At 40.8% G+C, this 24,559-nt stretch overlaps 2 protein-coding genes across 2 annotated transcripts; one reads left to right on the forward strand and one right to left on the reverse strand.

Annotated features, from left to right (window-relative positions):
* Positions 1 to 1,234: 1,234 nt before the first annotated feature.
* On the forward strand, positions 1,235 to 3,792 carry LOC124046042 (acyl-coenzyme A diphosphatase FITM2-like). The gene is made up of 2 exons (XM_046365989.1): positions 1,235 to 1,583; positions 2,160 to 3,792. Exons 1-2 carry the CDS (start codon positions 1,357 to 1,359, stop codon positions 2,722 to 2,724), a joined length of 792 nt encoding a protein of 263 aa, XP_046221945.1. The 5' UTR covers positions 1,235 to 1,356; the 3' UTR covers positions 2,725 to 3,792.
* On the reverse strand, positions 3,764 to 23,641 carry LOC124046041 (ganglioside-induced differentiation-associated protein 1-like 1). Its single transcript, XM_046365987.1, has 6 exons — positions 23,327 to 23,641; positions 17,870 to 18,062; positions 13,658 to 13,831; positions 10,015 to 10,109; positions 8,720 to 8,834; positions 3,764 to 7,347 (listed from the first exon to the last, which is right to left on the reverse strand). The coding sequence occupies exons 1-6, from the start codon at positions 23,507 to 23,509 to the stop codon at positions 7,004 to 7,006; spliced, it is 1,104 nt and encodes a 367-aa protein (XP_046221943.1). The 5' UTR covers positions 23,510 to 23,641; the 3' UTR covers positions 3,764 to 7,003.
* Positions 23,642 to 24,559: the final 918 nt, after the last annotated feature.

The raw sequence follows: 24,559 nt of genomic DNA on the forward strand, positions 1-24,559 counted from the left end.
AGACCCAGCCACGTTTCATCTTCAATGCCCTTGCTGATGGTAGGCTTTGTTACTTTGGTCCCAGCTCTCTGTAGGTCATTCACTAGGTCCCCCCGTGTGGTTCTGAGATCTTGCGTGGAGCCCCAAATCGAGGGAGATTATTAGTGGTCTTGTATGTCTTCCATTTCCTAATAATTGCTCCCACAGTTGATTTCTTCAAACCAAGCTGCTTACCTATTGCAGATTCAGTCTTCCCAGCCTGGCCTGGTGCAGGTCTACAATTTTGTTTCTGGTGTCCTTTGACAGCTCTTTGGTCTTTAGAGTGTGACTGTTTGAGGTTGTGGACAGGTGTCTTTTTATACTGATAACAAGTTCAAACAGGTGCCATTAATACAGGTAACAAGTGGAGGACAGAGGAACCTCTTAAAGAAGAAGTTACAGCTCTGTGAAAGCCAGAAATCTTGCTTGTTTGTTTGTAGGTGTCCAAATACTTATTTTTCACCATAATTTGCAAATATATTCATTAAAAATCCTACAATGTGATTTTCTGGATTTTTTTTCTCATTTTGTCTGTCATAGTTGAAGTGTACCTATGATGAAGATTACAGGACTCTCATCTTTTTAAGTGGGAGAACATGCACAATTGGTGGCTGACTAAATACCTTTTTGCCCCACTGTATATACTGTGCTATACCATCTACAACATCTTGCCTATGCTGCACAGCCATCGCTCATCCATATATTTATATGTACATATTCTTATTCATCCCTTACATTTGTGTGTATAAGGTAGATGTTGTGAATTTGTTACATTACTTGTTAGATATTACTGCATTGTCGGAACTAGAAGCACAAGCATTTTTCTACCCTCCATGAACATCTGCTAACCATGTGCATGTAACCAATAAAATTTGATTTGAGGGTGGTGTTATTTGTATTTTATATCATTTTGAGATTAGTGAGTGTAGTGTTAGAAGGGTATTTATTTAGTACATTTTTATTTTTCAAGCAAAGTATAAAGGAGTTGTACTGCAGTGCAGTAGGTGGCGGTAATGCAACAAATTGGATGCCAACTGCCGTTGAACCTCGAAGAAGAAGAAGCTTTTGCCCTTGTCTTCGTAACTTTGAAACCGTACTCTGAACATGCGATGTATGAAAAATTACAAAAAAAGTAACTTGTTCCCCCTCCCACCATTCTACATTAGTCATTAAACGTCACATGTGCCACAATGAAAACAATTAAACGTAATTAATGTCGTTGCTTGCCAATTGCCAATATATTAATCAAATGATCTACTCATTCAAATCAATGTATACTTTTGGAGAAAGAAATGCTGAAACGCAACGCTCATAGAGTTCATTGTCTACAGAGGGCTGATGTCAAGGTGTACCATACCAATCCCCTCAGCCATTCTCGTTCCAAGTGGCAACATGGCAGACGTGGATATCATCGTCAACAAGTTTGTGGCACTTTGGAGGATACCGTTTGTCCGTCTTAAATTGCCGTGGACTTTCTTGGTTCTTTCCATGGTGGGATCCCTTGTCAAATCGACACAGCTCGTCCCGGAGACATATTTTAGCAACAGCAGAAATGTTCTCAATATGTAAGTAGAGTCAGCTAACGCTACCGGTTAGCAAACTAGAAAGCTCGCTAGCTAGGTAACGTTAGCTTGCGAAGTGTCAAACCCTTGCTTGCGAGCACAGCTACGACTAGGGCCAAACGCCAGTGTTATTCAGTTAAACAGGCGAGTTAGCTAACTATATCCCCAGTTCGTCTTTTCGTATTTATTTAATGTTACAATACAAGGAGGAGCAACATAGAGGTTAGCTAACTACAACCACTTACCAAATTCCTCTTACCCCATTCATAAACACTAACGTTAAATACTTTTAGCGATAGCTATAGTATAGTATCTACTGACATGGGGAATTTTGTTAATAGTCCCGATGCCTACACTTAACATTAACAGTAACTGGCTTTTTTATTTGAAGGGGCATATCAACACAGGTTTAGAAAGCAATGATTATTGGAGTTTACACGGAGCCAAATGTGGGCGAATGTAATGGGTGAAAACCCTACATACGGCTAGACACTTGTCAGCCAGCAAGTTTGCCTGTGTAGTCTGATTATCAACGGTCTGTGCTACTTCTTACATGACCACTTCCTATATCTCTTTCAGGTATTTTGTCAAAGTGTCCTGGGGCTGGACTTTATTGCTGTTGACCCCATTCATCTTCCTCATATACTACAAAGACAGCTTGACCTTTGCCCTCCGGCGAATTAGCTCATTGGTGGTGGCCACAGCCATTTGGTACACCTTCACCGAGACCTTCTTCTACATTGAAGATGCCACAGGTACATGCCACAGGGATCAAGTCCCTCATAAAGAATTCACGACAAAGTGGAGATGCAGGAATGCTGGGGGTCAATGGGACGGCTATGACATCTCAGGACACTCGTTCATTCTCTCGTACTCTGCACTTATCATTGCTGAAGAAATGGCACCTATGGCTACCATGGGGAGGAATCGGAACATTGTTCTTGATCTGTTATACGTGTCCCTTAATGGAATAGTATTCATCTGGATATGGATGTTTATGTGTACCTCTGTGTATTTTCATAATTTCTGGCAGAATGGTCTCGGGACTGTTTTTGGAATTCTGGCATGGTTTGTCACGTATCGGGTATGGTATCCAAAGCCCTTATCGCCTGGTCTTCCACTTAAGCCCACAAAGCAGAGTTGACTCACTTAAAATCAGCACTACTTAGTACTAGGCTAAACATCCTACTCTCACACTCCTGTGTGGCTCTGCAACATTTGGCACCTTCAAAACATTACATTTAAAAACATTGACATTCTTCTGAGGGTCAGTGTTGACCGTTGTTGCTATTTAAAGTTGTCTTTCCTTCAGAAGGGTAATTTTGGACAGGGGTCCGGGGTTGGTTTGCATGCAGTCCCTACTCCCTATGTGGCCGTAGGCAGCTGGTGTTCTTAAAATGACTCTGAAGTAATCTGAGATCATTGCAGTGCATGGCGTTGACGTCTCGGTCCAGGCCTATCAGCTAGCTAGTCTTCTCCAGAGTTGGGGTCCATACCATTACTTACTGAATTGAAAAAGGAATTCACCCAAACCTGAAGAAAATAATAATAATTCACCCCACTCTGGTGGTCAAGGTGTAATTTTTTGTTTTATGTTTTTTGCTTCAAATGTTTTATTTGTGTGGAAATATTTATTGTAGAGAAATGTATAAAGTAGCTTAATTTGTTTATCAATGGCAAATGTAGTGAACACTACATTTACAACGAGATACTATAAGGCTGATCTGTAAGGTTGATCTGTAAGGTATATGGAAGGTAAGGTATTGTGGTTTGCCTACAAAATTATTGTAACACACAACCCTCCAAATAAAATGAGATCAGTTCTGGAGCTAGTTGTACAGATTTTCAGATGTCTCAAATGTCCAGCAGCTCTTAATCAGCATTGCTTTATTCATAAGGCCGAAATACAGTCAGCCAAAATTGTAGCCTAGCTATTTCATTTTGTTATACAAATCATTAAGGACAACACACAATTCTTTCCAGAACCAAAGGATTCTAATCATATCAATGCTACTACTAGCTATAGGTGCATTTGTTTATTCTCAGCACTACCTAGGGACATGGAATATTGAGTATGATGTACAAGTACATTGATTGCAAATGTAATTGTATTTTAAGTAGATTGCATGACTGTGCACTCAAACTTAATAATAATATAATATATGCCATTTGCTTTTATGACTGTGCACTCAAATAAACTTCTTAAAAATTAGGATATTGTCTGATTTGTTTGTGAGAAAAAAAGGTTATAAAATAAGAGAAAATACATTACATTCAATTTAAGTGTTGAAATAAGTTTATATTCTCCAATTTCTATTTTTAAATTTCATAATACATTTTTTTTGTTGATGGCAACTGAAGATATTAAGGCTTATGAACAAACACAGTGCACTCTAAATAAATGCATGTTTATAAAAATAAGAAATACTATTGTGTAAATGCCCACAAATAATGACTAAGAGTACTCAACTTGATGAATTCATTGTCTCGAGAGTTCTGTGAGCCATATGAATTACAGACCTTATTTGCAGGGATTCATTTTTCAGTTGTAAGAAGTAGATCATTATCAGTGACAATGCTGCTTGTTCTAATGAAACATATACAAGCCTTGACAATGATAGGCTGGTTATGGAAAAGTGATTTCTCAATTGGTCTCTGACATTTCACCCAGACAGTGTTACAGTTTATGTGTCAGTGAAAGTCCCAGGAGAAGCCACAATAGTGCAAGAAGAAACAACAAAATGAAGTGGATTGTAGACACTTGTGTTAAACTACTGTATGGCTAATAATGAAAGACAATGTATATAAGTTGAGTACTAGGCAAACTGTCAAATGTGTTACCTTGCTTCCAACTTTAAAAACAGCTTCAACTTAAAATATTCAGACCTGTGCCATTTTATGTTATTGTTCTTATACAAGTGACTGCTGGAGTCGTGTTCTTTCCATTATATAGATCTCCAAAGCTCAACATATTGTGACTCATTTTGTTTTTACAGTTCTTCTGCACATATTTTTTTTTTGTCACCAACAAACACAAACGTGATAATGAACTGTAACTTCTCAACTTCCAGTTTTCAGACAAACTTGTAGGTCTGGTTTCCCAGACAAAGAATAAACCTAAACCTTGTCCTAAACTAAACAGTTATTTCAATGAAGATTCTCCATTGAGTATGCTATTTCGTACGGGACTAGGTTTTATCTGTGTCGAGGAAACCGGCCCCAAGTGTGTCTTGACAGGAGAAGTAATAAAGGTGAAACCATTAGGTAGGGCCAAATCCAAAAATTGCACCCTATTCCTTACCTAGTGCACTAGTTTTGACCAGAGCCATATGGGCCCTTGTCAACATGAGTGCACTACATAGCGAACAGGGTGCAATTTAGGACATAGATATCCCACACAGCTGACACATTGCTAATGAAACATTGGTCATTGTCTTTGGTTCAGAATCCTCTTCCAGGCCCCATCTCAGTAGTAATCAGCCATGCAGTCTGTTAACAACCATCTGCACAGTTACTCAATCTCAAGTATTTTCTCTTCCTCAAAACACCTTGAAAAGAAAAAGTATATTTCTCAGTTGTTTCCCATGCCTTGACAAGGAGTGGACGGATGTTTAAGCAATTGAAATAGAGCTGAAGATCCAAGATTCCTCAGCTCTTCTCGTTCAATGCTCTCCTGTCTCCTCGATTCCCTCTGATATTTTGAAAAGGAGGGAGAGAGAGGACGTGAGGAAAGACTTTTGAGAAAGAGATTCTGGTTCTGTTGAAAAACAACTGGAGCTTCCTGTGTTGCATCTTGTCCTGTGTTTCTTTTTTACCCCGACCTCATTTAAATATAAATAAATCCTTGTAATCATACAATGCAAACCCTGCTAACGTTCCACATTCGTCTTTGTGCATGCTAGCACTCCTGAATAGAGGGGAACATTGTATAGTTCAGTCAGACTCCAGAGGGGGGTTTTATAAGAGGTTTAGGTTTTAGAAGTTTAAGTTAAATGCCTAGTTATACCAGTCATATAACAAAATAAACAAAAAGGTTAGTTAGCTGAACTGGAATCAAAAAAATGTCAGCTATCCATGTGAGTATTTAACTGAACAATGTAGAATTTCATAAGCACTCTATAGGGGCCCAGTTAAAGGCTGATTCCCCGCTCAATATTGCAGAGGGCTCAATTTACCCTTTTAGTATTTCTCCATCATACCTCTGACTTTCAAGGATCAGTTTATGATCAGTTCAAAGCTGTGGTGTGAGAAATGAGAATCACCTTTTATTAATGAATGAATGGCTGGAGCGCATATGTTTTCGTGGTGCTCTAAAGGTAGTGTCTGTATTTGGTTGGTTCAGCCGATCCCAAATCATTCCCGAACCATTCCCTCTGGCCCAATGTTTGCATATCTGAAGGGTCTGGGTAGGTATAAGCAGTGTCGTCGTGGAGCTTACAGATCTGCAAACAACAGTTATGGCCAAGGGATATGGAGCTAATTGGGACTGACTGAATGTCTTGCTATCCTAACGTCTCATCTGGCAGTTTTTGGCAGCACAGGAAGTATCCGAAGTTCAGTATCAGTGTTCATCATGTCAATTGACTGGGTTTTAATAACGGAAACTCCAGGCCAACAGAGGAGTGAAGGGCAATAGGTGAATGCCAAAACAATGATGGAAAATTGTATTAAAGGGGATATTTCTGGATGTTACCAATTAGGCCCTTTATCATCTTCCCCAGAGTCAGATGAACTCGTGGATACCATTTTTATGTCGCTGCGTGCAGTTTGAATGAAGTTGCTAACTGAGTGCAATTGCTTGCTAGCGATTGAGTGCAATTGCTTGCTAGCGTTAGCGCAATGACTGGAAGTCTAATTGTATCTGTTAGCTTCCAGTCATTGTGCTAACGCTAGTTAGCATTGGCTTGCAAAACTACCTCAAGCTTCCTTTATACTGAATACGTTGACATAAAAATGTTATCCACAAGTTCATCTGACTCTTGGGAAGTAGATAAAGGACCTCATTGTCAAAATCCAGAAATATCCCTTTAATAAATCTTTAGTACACGCAGATTGTGGATGAGCCCCACTTTGGGTATGATGATGCAATGTCAAAACATTATGTCTGGCTCTCTCATATGTTGGGAATATGACCATAATTCAATATAACTGAACATAAAGTATGTCTCCAAAATGAGCTAATGAGAAAGTAACATGTTGATCGATAGACCAGAAATTAAATAGATGAAGGCATTGAATACCAGAAAAAATTGCTGTTAAGAATTCCTTTGTGTATGGAATGTTTGTATATTCTTTGTTCACCCAGGTAAGTAATAGTGTTCTCTATATAGATTCATATTTTCCTGCTGTCGTAAAACATTACAGAAAAGTTGAAACATCACACAAATACACAGACATTTAACACAAGGAGGTGGGGGCGTTCACTAAACATATTTCTTTTTTAAAAACCAATAGGCAAAGTATCCCATCCCTCCCAGAGAGCCCATGAGGAAAGAGGCCCCGAAAAAAGATGGCGGCTTCTTTTTTACCATTCGGAATGCGTTAGGTAGAACTGCTGACAGGAGGGTTGTGTGGATGTCGCCCAAAACCTTGCGGAAAGCGTAGCGTTTTTGCACCCGCTCGAAAAAGGACTGGAGGTTGGGTCGGCTGCCGTCCTCCCAGTATTTCTTTGAGAGTCCCAAGAACTTAAGCCTGTGCAACAAGGCTCCCAGGCAGACATCAGCTAGTGTAAATTCCGGTCCACATAGCCACAACTCACACTTTTGACCTGCCAAGGGGAAAAGAAAACATCATACTGTAGCAGAGTGGTATGAAGTAGCCTTGTCCCAGATATGTGTGCTGTCTTGTCAACTCTTATATGACCATAGTACAGTGGAAAGAAAAAGTATGTGAACCCTTTGTAATTACCTGGATTTCTGCATTTATTGGTCTTCAAATTTGATCCGATCTTTATCACAACAATAGACAAACATAGTTTCAGGTTGTGTCAGCTACAGACCTATGAAATCTCTGGAACATGCTAACATCTCTGTTGACGAGACTAAGATACGTAAAACACTGAACAAGAATTGTGTTCATGGGAGGACACGGAAGAAGCCACTGCTGTCCAAAAAAAAGCATTGCTCAAGTCTGAAGTTTGCCACGGTCCACCTGGATGTTCCAAAGCACTACTGACAAAATATTCTGTGGACAGTTGAAACTAAAGTTGGGTTGTTTAGAAGGAACACACAACACTGTGTGGAGAAAAAAAGGCATAGCACACCAACATTGAAGCTCAACAGAAGTTGGGTGATGCAACAGGACAATGACCCAACAACAGACTGGCTTCAACAGAAGAAAATACACCTTCTGGAGTGGCCCAGTCAGAGTCCTGACCTCAACCTGATTAAGATGCTGTGGCATGACCTCAAGAGAGCAGTTCACACCAGACATTCCAAGAATATTGGTGAAATGAAATAGTTTTATAAAGAGGAATGGTCCAAAATTCCTCCTGACCGTTGTGCAGGTCTGATCTGCAACTACAGAAAACATTTGGTTGAGGTTATTGCTGCCAAAGGAGGGTCAACCAGTTATTAAATCCAAGGGTTCACATACTTTTTCCACCATGCACTGTGAATTGTATAAATGTATAATTGTTTGTGTGTTATTAGTTTAAGCAGACTGTGTTTGTCTATTGTTGTGACCTAGATGAAGATCAGATCAAATTGTATGACCAATTTATGCAGAAATCCAGGTATTTTCAAAGGGTTCACATGCTTTTTCTTGCCACTGTATTTGTAGTTGGCAAGATAGAAGAGATCTGGAACCAGGCTAGGAAAATAAAACAATATGTTTGGTAAGGTCTGAACTGAAGGACATAAACATAAATAACATGGCAACGGTAAACATGTCGTCCCCCACAAATGGGCCCCACCCCGTGTAACTAACAAATTTCAGTTAATTACTATATCTTCCGCCTTGGGCCAATTAGTGTAATTCTGTAAATACCGGATCACCATGGCAAGACACATCATTCACCCAAGTTTCGTCAAAATCAGGCCAGCACTGTCTGAGATATTGCGTCTGACAATCATATGGACAGAGGCAGGTCCACAGTCCCCTCCCTGATTTCATCGAGGGGGACAATAATCTCCCCTTACCTTTGTACTCGATTTTCCTCTTTTCTAGCTCGGCCTCCACCTGATCTAGTACCATCGCCAACTCGCCAAGGATCTTCTTCAGGTAGCTGACATTGTCATGGTCCAATATTTTTGCCTGTGATCACAAGAGTAATCCTATATCACAATACAGTACACGCGCTTCAGCTCTCTGCGGTTCCATTCTGTGAGCTTGTGTGGCCTACCACTTTGCTCCTAGATGTTTCCACTTCACAATAACAGCACTTACCGTTGACCGGGGCAGTTCGAGCAGGGCAGAAATTTGACAAACTGACTTGTTGGAAAGATGGCATCCTATGACGGAGCCACGTTAAAAGTCACTGAGCTCTTCAGTAAGGCCATTCTATTGTCAATGTCTGTCTATGGAGAATACATGGTTTATGCTCAATTTTATACACCTGTCAGCAACGGGTGTGGCAGAAATAGCCAAATCCTGTCATTTGAAAGGGTGTCCACATACTTTTGTATATATAGTGTATGTGAAACCCATCTCCATCTCTATGCCTATATTCAGTCTCACACCATGGATAGCCTCTCACGGGCCAATACCTCTTGGAAGATCACATGAAACATACATGGACAACATCTGCCGAGACACTGGTCTCAACAGAAGACCTACCAGTTATCATGTGCTATGTCATCGTCTGGCACAAGCAAGTAACTAATCATGTCTGTGTCCCCTTGGAATACAATTACAGAGGAAAATAAACCTATTCGTAACAGTGGTAACAACAGTGGTAAATAAACATATTTTTATATAAGTACTGACTAAAGATTGGAAGAGCCAAGCCATTAAAGGGAAACCATTTGTTTTAGCCAGCAGGTTGGCCCTGGCAGTGGCAGCTATTCATGTTGATATATTATGGGTCAACAAATAACTAACATAGAACCTGACACAATCACTTGGGGTAATTGCGCAATATCTATCCTACATCACACTGAAACATTGTCAAAAACAACCATTTTGGAGATGCTCTGTGTAATAGAAATGTACACTACAGCTCATATTGCTTACAGTTGTCAATGTGACCAGTTCATTTAAGTAAGAACAGTATCACCTCATCTTAACAATCTTGTAAGGCCATGCTCATTTAAAGAAATTGTTATATGCCTTTAAAATACACACACACACACACACACACACACACACACACACACATGGTATTTAGAGTGAATGGAAAGGTCAATTGTTTGTATTGTGACAATCATCTGTAATGTTTCTCTCTTTTAAGGCTTCTCCTGTGGTCGGTCTGGTGGTGCCATGCTGCCAGTCTTACCATGAGTTTTTTCTGCTTGGAGAGGTATGGCTCTGTCAGAGTGGGCTCCTCATGGTCCAGCTTCATCAGCTCAGACGCAGCGTTGGTCAAGTGTCCTGAGGACAGAGAGACAGAGACATCAGTGACTCCTGGATGAAATAGTGAGATAAGAGACAATAGTCAGTGACTACTGGAGTAAATACCTCGGATAAACCCTTCTGTCACCACAACTGTCGGTCTAAAACAGTACCAAAGGCAGAGAGTTGATGTTCAATAATAGCAAATGATCAAGTGTATATGTTCCTAGTTGACAAGAGTATAATTCATTAGAAATACACAATTTACAAATAGAGATCCCATTAAATCTGCATTTCCCAAGGACAACCCATTTCAGTTATAAAGTGTGAGATATAAGTCGATAGCATGTTGTTCATAAAACCCATGAATGACTCGGATTAAATATAAACATTGGTGTGCCGCCTCAAACAACAAATAAAGCAAGTTTATTTAAGAGACATCAACACAGGGCATGGGGTTTCCTGGTTAATATATTCCACTGCAGTCTTTTGGCTGGACTAACCTTGATTCACACAACACGTCCATGAAGTAAGGATTCATGTACTGAGTGCGGACTCAATGACCTAATATCGCATACAGAGAATGAGTGACATTGCTTCAATTCAATTTGATGGATTTGAATGATAAACAAGGTGAAATTGGACAGCGTAATTTGGTTTATGACAACTTGTTAACATGAAAATGTTGTGAGAACGTTGAATGGTAATGGATAATTATATCAGTTTTCATTTTGTTTTGGGATATTGCGGATCATGAACTCTGTTTATATTTAATATGATATTATTACAATGTGCACGGGCCTTGCATGTATGCATTTTTGTGGTCTACTGATAAACATCTCAAAATAATTGAGTTCATACTACAGTTGAAGTCGGAAGTTTACATACACTTAGGTTGGAGTCATTAAAATTCGTTTTTCAACCACTCCACGAATTTCTTGTGAAACTTCTTAAGGCTGAAGGGGCAGTATTGAGTAGCTTGAATGAAAGGTGCCCAGAGGTACCCAGAGTAAACGGCCTGCTCCTCAGTCTCAGTTGCTAATATATGCATAGTATTATTAGTATTGGATAGAAAACACTCTGACGTTTCTAAAACGGTTTGAATGTTGTCTGTGAGTATAACAGAACTCATATTGCAGGCAAAAACCTTAGAAGAAATCCAAACAGGAAGTGAGAAATCTGAGGTTGGTCGATTTTCAACCCAGGCCCTATTGAATTCACAGTGGGATATGGATGAAGTTGTACTTCCTAGGGCTTCCAACCATCTTTAGAAACTTGAATGAGGCTTCTACTGTGTTGTGGGCCTGAATAAGAGCTGGATGAGTCAGGTTACTGGCAGAGAGCCATTTCCTGGTCATGCGCATTCCACATGATATCGATCTGCGTTCCATTGCTTCTCTAGACACAAAGGAATTCTCCGGTTGGAACTTTATTGAAGATTTATGATAACAACACCCTAAAGATTTATTCTATACTTAGTTTGAAATGTTTCTTCAGCTTGTAATATAACTTTTTGAAGTTTTTGTCCAAAGTTATGCGGGACCTGCACGAGCGTTTGGATATGTGTACCTAACGCGCTAACAAAAGTAGCTACTTGGACATGAATAATGGGCATTATCGAACAAATCAAGCATTTATTGTGGAACTAGGATTCCTGGGAGTGCATTCTGATGAAGATCATCAAAGGTTAGTGATTAATTTTATCTCTATTTGTGCTTTTTGTGACTCCTCTCTTTGGCTGGAAAAATGGCTGAGTTTTTCTTTGGCTTGGTGGTGACCTAACATAATCGTTTGTGGTGTTTGTAAAGCCTATTTGACATCGGACACTGTGGTGGGATTAACAACAATATTACCTTTAAAATGGTATAAGATACATGTATGTTTGAGGAATTTTAATTATGAGATTTCTGTTGTTTTGAATTTGGCGCCCTGCACTTTCACTGGCTGTTGTCATATCATCCCGTTAACAGGATTGCAGCCCTAAGAAGTTTTAACAAACTATAGTTTGGCAAGTCAGTTAGGACATCTACTTTGTGCATGACACAAGTAATTTTTCCAACAATTGTTAATTAACAGACAGATTATTTCACTTATCTGTATCACAACTCCAGTGGGTCAGAAGTTTACATACACGAAGATGACTGTGCCTTTAAACAGCTTGGAAAATTCCAGAAAATTATGTCATGGCTTTAGAAGTTTCTGATAGGCTAATTGACATAATTTGAGTCAATTGGAGGTGTACCTGTGGATGCATTTCAAGGCCTACCTTCAAACTCAGTGCCCCTTTGCTTGACATCATCGGAAAATCAAAAGAAATCAGCCAGGATCTCTGAAAAAATAATAATTGTAGACCTCTACAAGTCTGGTTCATCCTTGGGAGCAATTTCCAAATGCCTGAAGGTACCACACTCATCTATACAAACAATAGTATGCAAGTATAAACACCATGGGACCACGCACCCGTCATACCACTCAGGAAGGAGACGCGTTCTGTCTCCTAGAGATGAACATACTTCGGTGCGAAAAGTGCAAATCAATCCCAGAACAACAGTAAAGGACCTCGTGAAGATGCTGGAGGAAACACGTACAAAAGTATCAAATTCCACAGTGAAACAAGTCCTATATCGACATAACCTTATAAGCCGCTCAGCAAGGAAGAAGCCACTGCTCCAAAACCGCCATTAAAAAAATCCAGGCTACGGTTTGCAACTGCACATGGGGACAAAGATCCTACTTTTTGGAGAAATGTCCTCTGGCCTGATGAAACAAAAATAGAGCTGTTTGGCCATTGTTATGTTTGGAGGAAAAAGGGGGAGGCTTGCAAGCCGAAGAACACCATCCCAATCTTGAAGCACGAGGGTGGCAGCATCATGTTGTAGGGGTGCTTTGCTGCAGGAGGGACTGGTGCACTTCACAAAATAGATGGCATCATGAGGTAGGAAAATTATGTGAATATATTGAAGCAACATCTCAAGACATCAGTCAGGAAGTTAAAGCTTGATCGGAAATGGGTCTTCCAAATGGACAATGACCCCAAGCATACTTCCAAAGTTGTGGTAAAATGGCTTAAGGACAACAAAGTCAAGGTATTGGAGTGGCCATCACAAAGCCCTGACCTCAATCCTATAGAAAATTTGTGGGCAGAACTGAAAAAGCGTGTGCCAGCAAGGAGGCCTGGGATAAATTTGCCAAAACTGACTCAGTTACAACAGCCCTGTCAGGAGGAATGGGCCAAAATTTACCCAACTTGGAAGCTCGGGGAAGGCTACCTGAAACGTTTGACCCAAGTTGAACTATTTAAAGGCAATGCTATGTAAACTTCTGACCCACTGGGAATGTGATGAAAGAAATAAAAGCTCAAATAAATAATTCTCTCTATTATTATTCTGAAATTTCACATTCTGAAAATAAAGTGGTGATTCTAACTGACCTAATACAGGGATTTTTCCTTTGATTAAATGTCAGGATTTATGAAAAACAGAGTTCAAATGTATTTGGCTAGGGTGTATGTAAACTTCCGACTTCAACTGTATGTGAATATTTTACAATTAATTGTAAATGGTTACACTGAACTTGACTTGACTTACTACGTATTTCAGCGGTGGCATACTTTGGGATCATGGAGTCGGTGGTGAGCTCTGGGTGCAGGATACAGCCGTGTGTGTAAGCATCCATGGGCAGGCCGTCCAGCAGCTCACGGTACTGCTGCACACGCTCGTGGAGTGGAGAGTCAGCATCGGGAATTAGCTGGGCCACTGTTTCTAAAAAGAAACCAGGTACACACAGACAGAGGTATTTACAGCCAAACATACAATGCATTCGGAAAGTATTGAGACCACTTTTTCCACATTTTGTTACATTACAACCTTATTCTAAAATTGATTAAAATATATTTTCCCCTCATTAATTTACACACAATACCCCATAATGACATTTTTGCAAACTTTTTTTTACACAAGTATTCAGACCCTTTGCTATGAGACTTGAAATTGAGCTCAAGTGCATCCTGTTTCCATTGATCATCCTTCAACTTGATTGGAGTCCACCTGTGGTAAATTCAATTGATTGTACATGATTTGGAAAGGCACACACATGTCTATATAGGGTCCCACAGTTGACAGTGCATGTCAGAGCAACAAAAACCAAGCCATGAGGTCAAAGAAATTGTCCATAGAGCTCTGAGACAGGATTGTGTCAATGCACAGATCTAGGGAAGGGTACCAAAACATTTCTGCAGCATTAAAGGTCCCCAAGAACACAGTGGCCTCCATCATTCATAAATTAAGAAGTTTGGAACCACCAAGACTCTTCTTAGAGCTGGCCACCCGGCGAAACTGAGCAATCAGGGGAGAAGGTTCTTGGTCAGAGAGGTGACCATGAACCCGATGCTCACTCTGACAGAGCTCCAGAGTTCCTCTGTGGAGATGGGAGAATCTTCCAGAAGGACAACCATCTCTGCAGTACTCCACCAATCAGGCCTTTATGGTAGAGTTGCCAGACGGAAGCCACTCCTCAGTAAAAGGCACATGACAGCCCGCTTGGAGTCTCAGACCATGAAAAACAAGATTCTCTGGTCTGATGAAACCAAGATGGAGGAAACCTGGCACCATCCCTACGGTAAAGCATGGTGGTTGCAGCATTATGGTGTTTCGGATGTTTTTCAGTGGCAGGGACCGAGAGACTAGTCAGGATCGAGGGAAAGATGAACGGAGCAAAGTACAGAGAGATCCTTGATGAAAACCTGCTCCAGAGCGCTCAGGACCTCAGACTGGTGTGAAGGTTCACCTTCCAACAGGACAACGACTCTGAGCTCACAGCCAAGACAATGCAGGTGTGGCTTTCGGGACAAGTCTGAATGTCCTTGAGTGGCCCAGCCAGGGCCCGAACCATATCGATCATCTCTGGAGAGACCTGAAAATAGCTGTGCATCGACGCTCCCCAGCCAACGTGATAGAGCTTGAGAAGAGCTGAGGAGAAGAATGGGAGAAACTCCCCAAATACAGGTGTGCCAAGCTTGTAGCATTATACCCAAGGAGACTCTATATTAGAATAAGGCTGTAACGTAACAAAATGTGGGAAAAGTAAAGGGGTCTGAATACTCTCCGAATGCATTGTAACACATAGGATCATATAGCATTCTAACATATAGGCCTGTAACATAAATAGACAACACTGTATACCAACTTCAGCCTTTACTTTATGTGCAACAGTCCACTTGCAAAGCCTAACAATGGTGTGTAAGGGGGACTTTACTGTGAATGGAGTAAGCTCAATTACAACCCTGTTTCTGACAATGGGATACAAAGGCCAATATGCAGAACCAGAAGCAAACATTCCGCAAGGTCGACAAATAGCTATGTGTTTTTACTTTCGATTAAAATACGAGCTAGTTTAGGTAGGCTATGAGCTGCTGAGGGCTGGCCAGAAAGCTGTGACTGATGACGGGGAGTGGGGACGCATATTTCGGAGATATTCCAGTCTGTGCTGTTAATCTGGTTGTGTGTCTTTAAGGTGGAGCTGGAGGCCTGGAGCTGCACCCGGCAGACTGCTGACTAATCAGTCCAGGTCCAACAGGTCGACTTGGCCATTGCTGTGGCCGTACGTGGCTTGGCTCTGGAGGTCTGCTGCTGGTGCGCTCTGTTGCAGCGCTAAGCACCCATCCTCAGACAGAACACAAACAGGGGCATGGCCTTGGCTTGGACACAGCCACAGCACTGCTGCACCTCGTGCCAACATGATGATGGTGCACAATAAAATGTCGCACTGGAGAGAACCCACTGAACTCACTATGTTTTACTGCCCAGTCACATCTCACTCTGATACATGGCAAGCAAATGGGACACTGTTGACAAAATACCAAAACAAGATTCTCCCTGAGAAAGCATAAGGAGTGCATAAAGAGAGATTAAGGTTCAGCTTGCCTGGCTACCCAGACTCCTTGCTATCCAGACTCCTTGCTCTGCTAAAATGCTACGCCACGCCCACAAACTTTTTTTTCTCCTCAAGGAGTCTGGATATGACCATATGGTGCTTTCAAGACAATTGGGAACTCTGGAAAAAAAACGAGGTCAGATCATGACGTCAGTGATGTTCAAGTCGGAAAGTCAGAACTATAGAAAGATGCCAGAGTTTCCGACTTGGAATTCTGAGTTGGATGACCGTTTTTTAAAAACAATCCCAGTCTGAGCTAGTTTTTTTTCAGAATTAGCAGTTGTCTTGAATGCAGTGAAGTTTGAAGTTGGAGAGTTCTCAGTTGTTTTGAACACGTTATTTCTCCCCAACCCTTCACCGAATGCGAACACATTTATGGCGTCTGATTGGTCCCAGAAAACAAATGGGTTGGGCCAGAGCCAGAACACGTGGTTGAAGCTGTGTTTTCGAAGTACATAATTGGCTTTAATACTGTGATTGGTTAGAGGCGATCCAATTGCTGATGACTTTGTTTCCACCATAAACGATGTCACTCAAACAACATTCAATGATGGCAGATTCACACTAAAGTCTGTAGCGAATGACAGAACAGCGTAAGAACTTAGTGTGAGGCGTCAGGCTAGTGCTTAGCTACCATAAAATAGTAAGTGATATGGCAGTGGATTTCACCTTGCTAGAGGTAGGATTTCAACAATAGGCTAACTTGAATTGACTTGGCACTAGATTTCCTGTCCTTTACTATGACAGGATTGTCTCTGCTGCTTCATCTACACTTCCTAGGCCAACTCCAGTCCCCTTTGGCAGGGTGCATTAGAAAGTACACAGAATTGGAGACAATATCTGTAAATCAAGCAGCTGGATGACACATCCTCTTTAAATTGAGCATGAGGTCTGGGTCATGTTCAGTAGGGCTAAAAAGTTTTTCAACAAAGTGAAACAGGGAGATAAACTACTCTGACATATACTATGCTAAATGCTTTGCTACACTGGTCCCTGCTGAACACAAATCTGCTACTCAACAGCCATATTGAACATTAATATAAACTGAAAATAATCCAATTGTCATTAAAGAAAAATAGCTACATCTGTTTAAAATAAAATAAGAGCTTGAAAGTTACAAATGGACATTAATGACATGAGAGAAATCATTGGAGCACATCTGTTGCAACTGAAATCTGAAATCAGTATAGTCGCCCTTCTATAGCATCAAGCCTCTCTGTCATGGATGGGTGAGTGTGAAGTGTCTCGATCTGAAGTAAGAGGAAGTCCTTCATCCATTGGCCATGGTAAATACTGTATCCCTGCAGGCCTTACTGGAGCCATTCTCTCGGAACATTACATAACGACCCACAACCACCACCGCAAATGACCCGAAGGACCTTGATAGGACACGTGATATACTGAGAAAAACATGGCGCACAGAATACAGTTAGTATCTGGGTTGATTTACACTTCCCTGATGAAAAATAGCTTAACACGGTTTATGAACATTAAAATAGCAACCTTAATGCCTTAATAGAAACCTCAAAACGGCTCTACTATTTACTATGCAGCCGCCAGCCAGTCACTGACTTAATGTCATGGACGATCATTGATCCTTGAGCTGCAGTGAACCACAAGATTGGCCAATTAGATGTATCTCTGTTCACAACTGTTAACAATTCCATCTGTAAGTATTCAATAACCTGGTGAATACTGTTTATGGTTACTAATAAAGACGTAGCCCGGAAAAGCAGTACATCCCCAAGTTAGTCTCTAGGTAGGCCATCGCTATGACTGCTATGCAGTCACTACTGTAACATCATGGATGAAAAGAGACCCTAAAGTAACCTTAAAGGAAAAAGATCAAGTACTCTGAAAGGCAATACCTCCCCCAAAATGAGCCTCTAGGTACTCTATAATCTGGTTGTAGTCTGAGACGATGGTGTCTCCGTGGATGAAGACGGCCACCTCCTCCCCCAGGTTGAGCCTCATGAACCAGGGCTCCTTGTGCTCGGCTATAGGGAGACTTACGTCTCTCTCTTCACACAGCAGACCCTTCTCATTGATCACCAGACGCACCTGGACGAAACACAGAGAAACACTCGAGTTACATCTTCGTCTCATAGCAAAATCTACATTTCATCTTCAGAGACACAAGTTTGTCTCATAGCAAAAGGCACAAGTTACATCTACATTTCATCTTCAGAAACACAAGTTACACCTTCATCTCTTAGCTTTTTTTGTGGCTTTGCGCAATCAGTACTCTTGATGGTCCTTGATATTACAATCTTATTACAAATATGTGCTAGTGAAGTGAATCTAAGAGGGAAATCCCTTCAGGTCTACAAGGGTTAACATAAGAAATCAAATTTTAAGTTGCATTTGCAATTTAGCTTATTGTTGCTACTTGTACAATGTTTTGTTGGAGAACAATTTTAAAAGGAAAAAATTCTGTTACTTTCTAACCAACTGCACGCCCTAGAGCAGAGAAGCCTGCTCTACACAAGTACAGACAGGCATGAAACAGGATGTTAAAAGTCCTTAGGAAAAAGTACCGTTCATGCATCACCGCCAGATGTAGGCCCCTTTATCTTTTGTGTTCATAATCCCAAGCAAAATAATGATGTGTCGTTGTGCTCAATACGAACTAAAAGGGCTTCTGTGAGGCAGACAGTATCCATTTACAGTGTCTTATTAAAAGCCATGCCAAGCTCCGTAGACGGCTATTGCAGAAAGAATATGAATTACACTGTGGAGGTTGAGGGGGCCATGGGTTTGTTGTACATGGCCAGACAAATTATAACAAAACATCGCAAAGTGTGAGTGTGAGTGCATCAAATTATTAAAAAGTTCAAGCCTAGGAATTATTACAACCCCTGTCTAGTACAGGGTAACCTTGTCCCCACGCTATTGTGCACAGAGGGAGGAAGACTGGTGCGTGAGACAGAACAGGAAGACCTTGTAGCTTGCTCAACTTACTGCAAAAAGTCCCATCACTGATTACCTATGTAGCAGCATGAAACTTAAACAGTAGCTGAAGTAGATGACTGTAGAGAATTATTAGGGTATATACTCAACCAGAACAACGATTCAAAGATTACAAATATTCCTCAATCATATGGTTGCAGCAAATGTACCAATCTATCTCTTCTAACCAGACTATTAATTGCACCTTAACATTAACTCCTCATCATAAACTCACTGAACAGGGCCATACTCGCACAGTTTTTTATTGCAATTTTAAAGCTAAATTCCTAAATTCCCCAACCTCCAGAGGGCCCCTCAACTGATGTGTTCAAATCACATTTTATTTGTCACATGCTTCGTAATCAACAGGTGTAAACAAACAGTGAAACGCTTACTTCCGGGCCCTTGCCAGCAATGCAGAGAGAGAAAACATTGACATCATAGAAAAATAATAACACAATGAATAAATACACAATGTAAGTAAAACTAACAATAACTTGGCTATATACACAGGTTACCAGTACGGAGTTGGTGTGCAGGGGTGTGAGGTAATTGTGGTAGATACAGTGCCTTGCGAAAGTATTCGGCCCCCTTGAACTTTGCCACCTTTTGCCACATTTCAGGCTTCAAACATAAGAACTGAAAACTGCTGTTCACAAATGCTCTCCATCCAACCTCAATGAGCTCGAGCTGTTTTGCAAGGAGGAATGAGAAAAAAATTCAGCTGTAATCGCAGCAAAAGGTGGCGCTACAAAGTATTAACTCAAGGGGGCTGAATAATTTTGCACGCCCAATTTTTCCGTTTTTGATTTGTTAAAAAAGTTTGAAATATCCAATAAATGTCGTTCCACTTCATGATTGTGTCCCACTTGTTGTTGATTCTTCACAAAACAAATACAGTTTTATATCTTTATGTTTGAAGCCTGAAATATGGCAAAAGGTCGCAAAGTTCAAGGGGGCCGAATACTTTCGCAAGGCACTGTATGTATATATACAGTGCATCGGAAAGTATTCAGACCCTTTGACTTTTTCCACATTTGGTTGGTTACGTTACAGCCTCATTCTAAAATTGATTTTTTAAAATCTACACACAATACCCCATCATGACCAAGCAAAAACAGTTTTTTTTAACATTTTTGCAAATGTATTGAAAATAAAAAACTTCAATATCACATTTACATACAGTAAGTATTCAGACCCTTTACTCAGTACTCTGAGGTAGCCTAGTGGTTAGAGCGTTGGACTTGTCGAATCCCGAGCTGTCGTTCAGCCCCTGAACAAGGCTGTCATTGAAAATAAGAATTGTTCTTAACTGTTCTTGCCTGACTTGCCTAGTTAAATAAAATAAACACTCTGTTGAAGCACCTTTGGCAGTGATTACAGCCTTGAGTCAGTTGGGTATGACGCTAAAAGCTTGGCACACCTGTATTTGGGGAGTTTCTCCCATTCTTCTCTGCAGATCCTCTTAAGCTCTGTCAGGTTGGATGGGGAGAGTCACTGCACAGCTATTTTCAGCTTGTGTCTCTCGAGAGATGTTCGATCAGGTTTAATTCCGGGCTCTGGCTCAAGGACATTCAGAGAATTGTTCCAAATCCACTTCTGCACTGTCTTGGCTGTGTGCTTAGGGTCATTGTCCTGTTGGAAGGTGAACCTTCACCTCAATCTGAGGTCCTGAGCGCTCTAGAGACGGTTTTCATCATCATACTTTACTATTCATTCATCTCTATCTATATAGTCTCCCACTAGTCTCCCATTCCCTGCCACCACCTTAGGGATGGTGCCAGGTTTCCTCCAGACGTGACGCTTGGCATTCAGGCCAAAGAGTTCAATATTGGTTTCATATGACTACATAATCTTGTTTCTCGTGATCTGAGAGTCCTTTTGGGTGCCTTTTGGAAAACTCCAAGCAGGCTGTCATGTTCCTTTTACTGAGGAGTGGCTTCTGTCTAGCCACTCTACCATAAAGGCCTGAATGGTGGAGTGCTGCAGAGTCATGGGGTCTGAATACTTTCCAAATGCACTGTAGTTAGGGCAATAGGATAGATAATAATCAGCAGCGTCATATGCAGGGGGTCCCCAACCAACGTGCTCATAATATGCTATCTGTCGGTGCCCCGACCTCCAAGAGGCCCTCAACTGATGTGTTCATATGCTATGTAATCGGCCCTGTCACTGATAACCACTGACATCTGAGTTGGAACACCAGAACCATAGATAGCGATAGAGATCTCTATATCTGACCCAGGGATCCACTGACATCTGAGTGTGGACTACTGTATAAGATCTAGCAGTAGAGACTTACAGGCTCTGGGGTGTACTGTAGTGACAAAGGTGTAAATCTCCAACCTTCTGCAGCAGTTAAGAATGACAGACAGTGAAGTATTTCTCTTCAATTGCTTCAGATGATGCCGTAACCTTAAGGTATCAAACTCATGCTATATCATTCCTCTTGTGCACAATCAATCATTTACTGTATGTCAGGTGGATCAATGATTAAAATGAACTACATTATGAGAGATTGAGATATAGTTTACATACATTGATGATTTTCTAAAGATATCAAGAAAAACAGGTTTGTACAGGTTAATGCAATAACAGAGCAATTTTTTGGGCCTGTCTCAGCTATATTTGCAGTGTCTTGGACATCTGTCTTAGTCCTCCTTGGTTTGACCAAAATCCCTATATGGATCATGTGAATTGTGTAAGGACATAAATTAATGTACTTTTTATGGCATACTCAAATATAAAACATATTTGCCTGTTTGTTGGCCACATACTGTATATTGGTGCTGAGAGGACAGAGGAACCAGGGTATCCTAACATTCCCTGTTCATTATCTCAAATCCAATGCCGCCTAAACCATCATTAACAGCAACCTCAAGTTGTACATAGTACACTTTGCCGAATGACAGTTTTAGGCTACTCTATTAAGATGTAGGACTGTCGAAACGTTAAGGAATGCAACCTCTCTATGTGGAACCCTCGACAATGACGTTTGAATTATGTTTACTGTTACTGTTGAGTGACAACAGGACCAGATCAGCAGTAGCTCCCAGAGTGGTTTGGAGCCAATAGCCTAATGGTTTGGAGTGGAGCAAAGCTAGCTGAGCACAATACAAACAGATGTGTAGAGCGGATGTCTAACCAGGTACCTAGCAACACTGGCCCACATGTTGTCTTCATTGCATGATGTTTCTATATGTCATATTGATGCTAAATGTTGATCCTGCGTTCACTATATGTGCATTTGGGGAAAAAAACGAAACAATTATGTCTCTATATTCAAAATGCGTAATATACACTGAGTTTGTAAAACACTAAGGACTCTTTCCATGACATAGACAGACCAGGTGAATCCTGGTCCACTTGAGACAATTGAGACATGGATTGTGTGTGTGTGTGTGCCATTCAGAGGGTGAATGGGCAAGACAAAAGATTTAAGTGCCTTTGAACGCGGTATGGTAGTAGTTGCCAGGTGCACTGGTTTGAGTGTGTCAAGAACTGCAACGCTGCTGGGTTTTTCACGCTCAACAGTTTCCTGTGTGTATCAAGAATGGTCCACCACCCAAAAGACATCCAGCTAACTTGACACAACTGTGGGAAGCATTGGAGTCAACATGGGCCAGCATCCCTGTGGAACGCTTTCCACACCTTGTAGAGTCCATGCCAGATAAATGAAGTGTTCCTACTGTACACTCTGTGTATGTAAAAAGTTATATCAATAATATTTAGTCTAGTTAGCTGGCTAACTCTTGATCCTGTAGTATACCACTCATTAGAGAAAGGTATCTGTATCAAAAAGGCTCACGATGGGCCCTATATACTATTGGAATAAAAATGGCCAAGTCTATGAATAGATTTTTGAACAACATATGCACTACATTGAGAGAAAGGCACAGGGAAGGTTGAAATGTTCCATTTTGTTTGTTTTTCACAGAGATACCTCACTTTCAATCAATTATTTACATTGTCATATTTTGGACCACAGGAGGTGTAGCCTGATTTCTCATGAATGAGGAGAAAATTGTCCAAACATAGCATATGCCTTGTTAGAATTAGACACCGTCTTCTAATCACTGAATCCATTGGAATATAACAGATATTGATCACCAATACAGTTATAGACTATCCATCTCGTATAATTCAATGTCGAGGAAAATGTCCACACCTGATGATGCAGAGGTTTCATAACGTCTCGTATGAGAAATATTGCCAAAATGTAAAATTAAAATAATAACACAAACGTGTAGGCCTACAACATTATATATATAAAACATCTAATATATCGAATTAAAAAATATATAGCTAAAGCAGATATGATATGTAAGAGACAGAGCCGGGAACACCATTTCATTTTCATGCTGTCGGTGTGTTACCTTTTGAGAGGTGAAAGACTGCGTCCAGTGATACAAAACAAGCTTGTCTTTAGAGAAACTAGGTTTCGACTCTATAGCTGGCTCTTCGCTTTTCTCCATATCTGTTATTTCACCGTCTTCATCCATGGCTGAGATTGGCCACCAGCTACAGTTGGTGGGGGTAACATTGTTGGAAGACGCCATGACAGAGGGTTTTGTGAATGTGAGAGAGGACCAAGGGAGGGAGAGAGGAGAGATGGAAGGAGGGAGGGACAGAAAGAAAAGGAGAGAGAACAAGAGCGCAAAGGATTTCAGCACCACGAACAGAGCATCATAGATTCGACGCGACGCGGCAGCATCAATTTTGGACAGCGCCCAGTACTGAATTCTAGATATCTTTCTTTAACGCTTGCGTTGGCAGAAAATGGTATAGCGTAATCCACACAACGTTAACCATTTACTCGAGCATGGGAATACGTTTACAATTATATTATTGTGTAAACTATTACTTCACAAGTGCACAAACATGCGCCAGTGACGAGAGGGTGCATTTTACGAGGTCAAAGCACTCTCTATGAGAAAGGAGTGTAGGATAGCCGTTATTGATAGGTCTTTGTTTTTAAAAGGACGGTGGCCAATATTGGTAGTTGGATTAAAAAGCATTAAAAGCATTTTATTGTATGTTTAGGTCTTAACAGGTTACAGTATAGGGTCCCCAATCCAACTAATGATTGTGCAATTTAGCTGCATTGAATCAATTGCATTAACCCTTCTCATTTTACTCATAATAAACTCAATTACTCCACGTTTATAGAGCAATTTAGGTGTTTTTGTTGCGGGTTTTTTATCCATAAATATTGCAATGATTCATCTGTGCCAGTAGATGGTGCGAATTTTACATGCTAGGGCTGAGCAATCGGGAATCTAGGCATCCCAAGCAAGCCTCAAGGTGGCGTTCAGCTAAGTGCACAAATAAAGATGAGGGGTCGTACTGAATATGAAATGTTCTAAGATAAATTCGGCGGCTGTAAATGGCAGCAGTTCAAGTTTTGAGTTGCATCATATGAATTGAAGCAATATGAGTTTAGAGTCAATTTAGTGTATTAAGACTATATAGGCATATATGATAGTTTACTTTCGCATCCATAGCCTATTGGATCCCATGAAGGAAATACTGACAGTATTCAAGCAGTGGTACTATTTTTCCATGACTAAGATTTCAAGCCGTCCTTTTATTTGGCTTTGAAATGTTTG

Source organism: Oncorhynchus gorbuscha, linkage group LG10 (assembly GCF_021184085.1).
Source record: "Oncorhynchus gorbuscha isolate QuinsamMale2020 ecotype Even-year linkage group LG10, OgorEven_v1.0, whole genome shotgun sequence".
Taxonomy (NCBI): domain Eukaryota; kingdom Metazoa; phylum Chordata; class Actinopteri; order Salmoniformes; family Salmonidae; genus Oncorhynchus; species Oncorhynchus gorbuscha.